We start from the raw sequence: 7,729 nt of genomic DNA on the forward strand, positions 1-7,729 counted from the left end.
AATGAACACCGTATAGATAGTGCCTCCGAATCTTCAATGCGTGAACAATAGCTACCAACCCGTCATGTATAGGGTAATTCTTCTCATGAACCATCAATTGTTGAGACGCGTAGGCAATCACCCTACCGTCTTGCATCAACACCGCGTCAAGCCCAATAAGTGACGCATCACAATACACAGTGTAAGATCCTGAACCTGTAGGCAATACTAACACCGGGGTTGTAGTCAATACAGTCTTGAGCTTCTGAAAGCTCTCCTCACACTCATTCGACCACCTGAATGGGGAACCCTTCTGGGTCAATCTAGTCAAAGGTGCAGCAATGGACGAGAAACCCTCCACAAAACGGCCATAATAACCTGCCAAACAAAGAAAACTCGGAATCTCTATAGCTGAAGACGGTCTAGGCCAAATTTGAACTACCTAAATATTCTTCGGATCTACTTTGATCCCCTCACTAGACACCACATGGCCCAAGAACGCCATCGAATCAAGCCAAAACTCACACTTGGAGTAATTAGCATATAGCTTCTTCTCGTACAATCCTCATATGCTACTCATGATCCTCCTGGCTACGTGAGTACACCAGTATATCATCAATGAATACTATGACGAAAGAGTCCAGATATGGCTGGAATACACTGTTAATCAAATGCATAAAGGTTTCTAGGGCATTGGTTAGCCCAAATGATATCACAAGAAACTCGTAGTGACCATAGCGGGTCCTGAATGCCTCTTTAGAATATCAGAAACCCGAATCTTTAACTGGTGATACACAGACCTCAAATAAATCTTAGAGAACACTCTATCACCCTAAAGCTGGTCAAATAAGTCATCAATGTGCGGTAGTAGGTACTTGTTCTTAATTGTGACTTTGTTCAACTGCCTGTAATCAATGCATATATGCATAGTAACATCCTTATTCTTCACAAATAGAACTGGTGCACCCCAAGGGGACACACTAGGCCTGATGAATCCCTTATCAAGTAGCTCCTAAATTTGTTCCTTCAATTCTTTCAACTCTGTTGGTGCCATTTGATATGGAGGAATAGATATAGGCTGAGTGACCGGCAACAGATCAATACCAAAATCAATGTCCATGTCGGGTGGCATGCCCAGAAGGTTTGCAGGAAATACATTTGGGAAGTCTCTCACTACCGAAACTGACTCAACGGTAGGAGTATCAGCACTAACATCCCTCACAAAAGCAAAATATGCCACATCCCTTCTCAACCATCTGTTGAGCCTTCAAATATGAAATCACTCTACTGAAAACATAATTCAAGGAACCTCTCCACTCAACTCTAGGCAACCCCGACATCACCAACGTCATAGTCTTAGCGTAAAAATCTAGAATAGCGTGACATGGTAACAACCAATACAAGCCTAAAATCACGTCAAAATCAACTATGGTAAGCAATAAAAGATCAATTCTCATCTCTAGCCATCCGATAGTCACCACACACAGTCTACAATAATAGAATGTAGATACATGAATAGGCATAACTGAGGAATCATGAGGCATATCAAAATAGCGAGCAAAGTATGATAACACATATGAATAAGTGTTACCAGGATCAAATAAACAGTATAGGGTAATCCCTCTTGAGCTGACTCATGTCCCCACACTCAAAATAACCCCTCCTCTAACGGAGCTGCTAACCCTGATAATCTGAATAGTTGCCCAAGGAACCCTATGCAGATAAAGCATCATAAAAACTATATGATGTCAACACACTAAATGATTACTGAGCTGAGCGTGCACTATAAGAATTGTGGCTAACTGAAGAACCATGAGGAACATGGCGAGCTGCCTGAACGGGCCTCGAAGAGGGGGTCTCTGCTGTAATAGGGCTGAGCTCCTGATGAGGAACCACTGAAACCACCTGAACTTCGAGGCCTCTTGGCCTCCCGCTCCTCAAGCTCCTGCCTATTAACCAGCTCAAAACATCTAGCAATCTCGACCACCTGGTCAAACCTAGCATTTGTCGCAACCTCCTGAGCCATAATGAAGCGTAAACCATAGTTGAGGCCATCATTGAACCTTCTAATCTTCTCCATCTCAGTGGGAACCAACCATACTGCGTGACGAGTCAGCTCTGCAAACCTCATCTCATACTGAGTCACGGTCATACCCTCATAGCGTACCTGCTCAAACTGCCTACACAACTCCTCTCTGCGAGTCTGGGGGACAAACTTCCTAAGAAGAGAATCGAGAACCCATACCATGTAAGTGGCGCTACATTGACTGTCCTGCTCAACTCATAAGCCTGCCACCATTAGTAAGATGCCCCCATCAACTGAAGAGTAGTAAATAAAACCCCGTCGTTGTCCAAAATACCCGATGTGCGAAGAATCCGTTGACATCGGCTATAAAATCCTAAGCATCCTCCGACTCTGCTCTACTAAACTCTGGAGGATTAAGCCTCCCAAACCGCTCCAATATCTTCTACTCCTCATCACTCATATGGGGACCAACCTCGGCCCGAGTGGCAGTAACCGGCTGAACTAGCAGTACACCTGGTGTCTAGTGACCCTGAGCTAGCTGCTCTAGAGTACGGGCGGCAGGATTCTGGGAACCTCCCCTGGCCTGTAAAGTGACTGATGTAGTTGGAACAGAAACTATCTGAGCCAAGCTTATGCACACAGTCCACACCTCAGCCTCTACCGCGGGCCTGGCCTCTCGTGGCCCTAACTAGTGGAACTGGTGGTCGTACACATGATCTGGTCACACGTGTCCTCAGCATCTGTGAGAGAATAGAATAGTCAAGTTTAAAACATCATAAATAACAAAACCACACGAAAAGAATGAAAGAAAGTGAAGTTTCCTAACAGTTCGGTAACCTCTCGAAGACAAGTACAAACGCCTCTATACCGATCCGCAAGAGTCTACTAAACTTGCTCATGACTCGTAATACCTATAAACCTAGGGCTTTGAAACCAACTTGTCACGAACCAAAATTCAAACCCGTTATAATGGCGCCTAACACACCGACTAGGCAAGCCGAAACATAATAATAAAGAACTAGAATAATGGAAATTTATAGAAAATGCATAAGTCTGAAATATCAATAAGACAAGATAAATCCCCTAGAAACTGGTAAATACGGAGTCATGAGCTCTAAAGCAGGAATACAAGTCTGAATAGACCAAGTACGATACTGTCTGAAATAAAAACAACAGTGTATAAGGAAAGAGACGCCAAGACTACGACCCAGAATGCAGTTCTACCTCGTCTCTTTGCGATAGCTCTGCTACTAGTCTCGGCTACTGATGACTGGGTCCGATACCTGGATCTGCACAATTAAGTATAGAGTGTAGTATGAGTACAACCGACCCAATGTACTCAATAAGTATCGTAACTAACCTCGGTGAGGTAAAAGAAGCAAGAATTATAAATGATAACTGCTATAACCTATACAGTTTCATAAATCCAACAAGTACGGAATAGTAATCTGTTCAAGTATAAGGTACAGAAAGGACTATCTTTGTATGTGTGTACAATTACTCAAAATCGCTTCTCAGTCACTGGTACATCATTTAAGATGATATGCAGATAAATCAGATAATAAACCATGGAAATTGCAAGTAAAGATAAAATGCAATTCCAAAATAACACTGGCCAAACTTTCCTCAACCTTTCCATATGCGTACCAAACCACTGACACTATCAAGAGAGAAACCTGAAATGGTGACCCTAGGAGAATGGATCCATATCCACATGCCGCACGGAAAACTCACATGTTGCACGGACAACTCGCATGCAATTAGAGTCAACCGCACGAGAAACTCACGTGCTAATAATATCAATAACTGGATCAGCACGGACAACTCATGTGCTACACAGACAACTCACATGCCAATAGTATCAACCGCACTGACAACTCACGTGCCAATAATCACAATCCACCCAGCGTGGTCATAGGCAACCAGTCCAGCTCCTAACACAGAGAAAGAAAATATGTGGGAATACATATACATGATCAATGATTACCAAGTTTCATACTCCTGGACTGGTATAAATAACATCCTATAGTGTGGGCATGTGCAATATGTGCTATCACAACTAGAACAAATATTTCATCATGAAATAGCATTTTATCAGGTTCAATCGGAAGAATAACCTCAACAAAATCTCGAATGTGATACAAATAGCTCATAAAGGGGTACAAATAGGAGAAACATCTCAACTTGAAGCTTAGCAATCAATTCAAGGCATATCATAGCCTAAGCACTACCCCGAGTATGCAAATAGTACCCCCGGTGCACGCATATGGGCTCAACCCCACACATATGCGCCACTCATAGCACGTAGCTAACACAAATAATTCAGGCAACTAGTGTCTCAACCAAGTTTAGGTAAGATACTTACCTCAAGCAAGCCAAATCACTCTGCTAACAAGCCTTTTCCATGCATATCGACCTCCGGACGATCCGAATCTAGTCATAGTAACACAATACCATCAATAGAAGCCATAGGAAGTGTTTCCAAAAGATAAATCTAATACCTTTTACGTCAAGTCAAAATGTTAACTAAAAAAGTCAACCCCAGGCCCATATCTCGGAACCCGATAAAATTCATAAATTCTGCACACCCATTCAATTTCGAGACCAACCATACCAAAATCTTTCAATTTTAACACAAATCGACCCTCAAATCTCCAAATTTCACTCTCCAATAACATAGTCCAACAATCCCCAAATTCTATCGTAGATTCATGAATATTAGGCATAATAATCAATGGGTAATTAATATTTTTCAACAAAAGTGATAAATCAGCACTTAACTTCTTAGTAATGGTAAAAAGTGCTCCAAATATCGCCCTTAGCTGAACTCCACAACTCCAAAAATAAGAAAAATCTCAAACCCTTTGGCATATGTAGACTGCCCAGCTAAACCATACCTGCGGTCAATTTCCGCGATCCCTTCGTCCGCTTCTGCGGGCTCATAGATGAAAAAATCCCTTCGCACCTGCGACCCTTCTCCAGCCCTAACTAAGTCCACATTCGCGATCCCAGGACCGCATTTGCAGCATCGCACCTGCGGCAAATACCTCGCAAGTAGAATTGCACCAGAACTGGAACCATCAGCCACTCCTCAAGTCCAAACATGAATCTAATAACCCTTTGAATCACCCCCGAGGCCCCCGGGACCCCGACCAAACATACCGACAAGTTCCAAAACACTATACAAACTTAGTCGAAGCCTCAAATCACACCAAACAACACCAAAACCACAAATCGCACATCGATTCAAGCCTAATAAACAAATGAAATTCCAACTTCTAAAACTAATGCTAAATCATATCAAAACAATTTCGAATGACCTCAAATTTTGCACACAAGTCATAAATGACAAAACAGACCTACTCCAACCCCCAAAACCAAAATCCAAATCCGGTATCAACAAGGTCAACTCTCGGTCAAACCTCTCAATCTTCCAAACATTCAACTTTCTAACTTCTGCCAAAAATTATCAAATCAACCTACGGACCTCCAAAATAACATCCGGACATACGCCTAAGTCCAAAATCACCATATGAAGCTATCAAAAATATTAAAACTCCATCCCGTAGTCGTTTGCACAAAAGACAAACTCCAGTCAACTCTTCCAACTTAAGCTTCCAATCTTGAGACTAAGTGTCCCAATTCACTCTGAAATATCCCCGTAACTAAATCAACCATCCAAAAAAGTCACATAACCATGAATGAACATAGAATAAGCAATAAACAGGGGAATGGGGCTACAATACACAAAATGACCGATCGGGTCGTTACACCTACTGAACTTGTTGGACGATTCTCTTATTTGGTTCTTTTTCCATCAAGGGTTACTATCGATTTGTTGCTTCTTTGGTGCACGAATTGTAATGTATGTGTCTCTAAATGTCATTTGGTGTGTCCTGTCAGTCGAATAACTTGTACTGGATAAGATGAGGTTATTAGACCTGGAATTAGTGTTATCAGATTTGGTTAAGGTATATTTGGAAGTATAATATTAGTAGTCAACCTAGAATTTAGCAATGGTTCTTATCAAGTAAGGAAGATCCACGACTTGTTGATCTGATGAGTAATTATAATTTTCTACGTGTTTCTTTAATCATTAGCAGTGTTTCAAAGGTCTGGAATAGAGTTTTGCTTGATATGAGGTATGTTGTCGGTACCGGATTGTTAACGAGCAGCTATTAAGGTTTGTAGAAATCACTATGAGTACAAGAGTTAGGCGGTACATCATGTGGTTATATCTTGGGAATATGGTTATGGCTTGATGCAGATTGGTGAGACTTGTACGGTGTTTATATGCGAGAATCGTATCTCATAAACAATTTCGAATGTTGGAATTTGGTTCTAAGGGTTATGTATTAAGGTTGAAGAAAGAATCTTCATTCAAGATTGTGCTAATAGGTTTATATATATTATGGTGACATGGGATTTCCCATGGGAAAGTGTATGATGAGTTTATACTGTGATTGGATAATTTTGGAATGACTCTTGGCACGTTCGAGGACGAGTGTATGTTTAACTAGGGGAGAATGTAAGGACCTGACCGGTTATTTTGAGTTCTACAATTTCATTCTACGATTTTTACTTCAAGTAGCTTCATATGGTGTATTATGACTTGCGTGCAGGTTAGTTTTTACTTTCGAGTGGATTGGGATTTATTTGATAAAGTAATTCTCAATTTGGAAGCTTTAAGTTGGATGCATTGACCAAGGTATGACTTTTGAGTAAACGACCTCGTATTGGTGATTTGATGATAACAATAGGTTTGTATGGTGATTTATGACTTGTGCATATGTTCGTTTTGAATTTGGATGTTCCTAGAAGATTTCAACTCTATTTGTCGAAAGTTCACAATTTGAAGAATTCGGGAGTTCATAGTTTTGACTGGGAGTTGACTTCGGTGTTATCGGACTTGTATTGTGGTTTTGAGACCTTCTATAGGTTTATTTTGATTATTGGGACTTGTGTGCAAAATTTAGTTGTGATCCAGAATGTTTAAGTGTGATTCGAACGTGTTCGGCAATGTTTGAAGGTTTTAAAATTTAAGAAAGGATTTTATTGTTGATTCGCGGTTTTGCTGTCATTTATGATGTTTCGTGCTTTTGGATAAGTTAGGATAATGTATATGGACTTATTGGTATGATTGGTTGGGGTTAGGATAATGTATATGGACTTATTAGTATGATTGGTTGGGGTCTCGAGGGGCTCGGGTGACTTTCAAAGAAATTTTGGCTCATTTCGGATGATGTTTGTATTGCTAGTTTGCTAGTGTCAGGTAATGCATCATGATCGCGAGCCAGGTATCGTGTTCGCAAAGAGGGAGGTGAGCTGGAGGGCTTTGTGAATTGCGTTTTTGACTCTATGCATGAAGGTCTTCACATTCATGTGTGCTGGACCGCGTTCGCATAGGGCGATTGGGAGCTGGGAGCGTTCACAGGGCACGTACGCATTCTCGATGTTTTGGGCACGCTAGTCATTGGGTTCTTTAGCTAGGCTTTGCATTCACGATGGAGGATTTTGGTCAGAGGCAACCTTGTGCTTTGCAAACCCGAGGAGTTTTCCGCGTTCGTGAAGGGTACCTCTGGGCAGACTTATCTAAGATGTTATTTCGGGATATAACCCATTGTTTTATATTTTGAGCCCTAGACTTCGAGAAGAGGAGATTTTGAAGAGCAATTTCACTACTACCTTGGAGGTAAGTAATTGTGCTATGCAAAAAACAAATAT

The 7,729-nt window shown here is 41.3% G+C and overlaps 1 protein-coding gene across 1 annotated transcript; it reads right to left on the bottom strand.

Annotated features, from left to right (window-relative positions):
• Positions 1-991: 991 nt before the first annotated feature.
• On the bottom strand, positions 992-2,227 carry LOC138896039 (uncharacterized). The gene is made up of 2 exons (XM_070180811.1): positions 1,791-2,227; positions 992-1,244 (listed from the first exon to the last, which is right to left on the bottom strand). The coding sequence occupies exons 1-2, from the start codon at positions 2,225-2,227 to the stop codon at positions 992-994; spliced, it is 690 nt and encodes a 229-aa protein (XP_070036912.1).
• Between the last annotated feature and the right edge of the window lie 5,502 nt (positions 2,228-7,729).

Source organism: Nicotiana tomentosiformis, chromosome 7 (genome assembly GCF_000390325.3).
Source record: "Nicotiana tomentosiformis chromosome 7, ASM39032v3, whole genome shotgun sequence".
Lineage (NCBI taxonomy): Eukaryota > Viridiplantae > Streptophyta > Magnoliopsida > Solanales > Solanaceae > Nicotiana > Nicotiana tomentosiformis.

Excerpts from the sequence above, each read along its gene's own strand:
- LOC138896039 (XM_070180811.1), bottom strand. The coding sequence starts at position 2,227 with ATGGTATGGGTTCTCGATTCTCTTCTTAGGAAGTTTGTCCCCCAGACT. Across the intron at positions 1,245-1,790 it reads AGCTCGCCATGTTCCTCATG|GCTCAACAGATGGTTGAGAA; the intron begins GTTCTTCAGTTA and ends TCATATTTGAAG.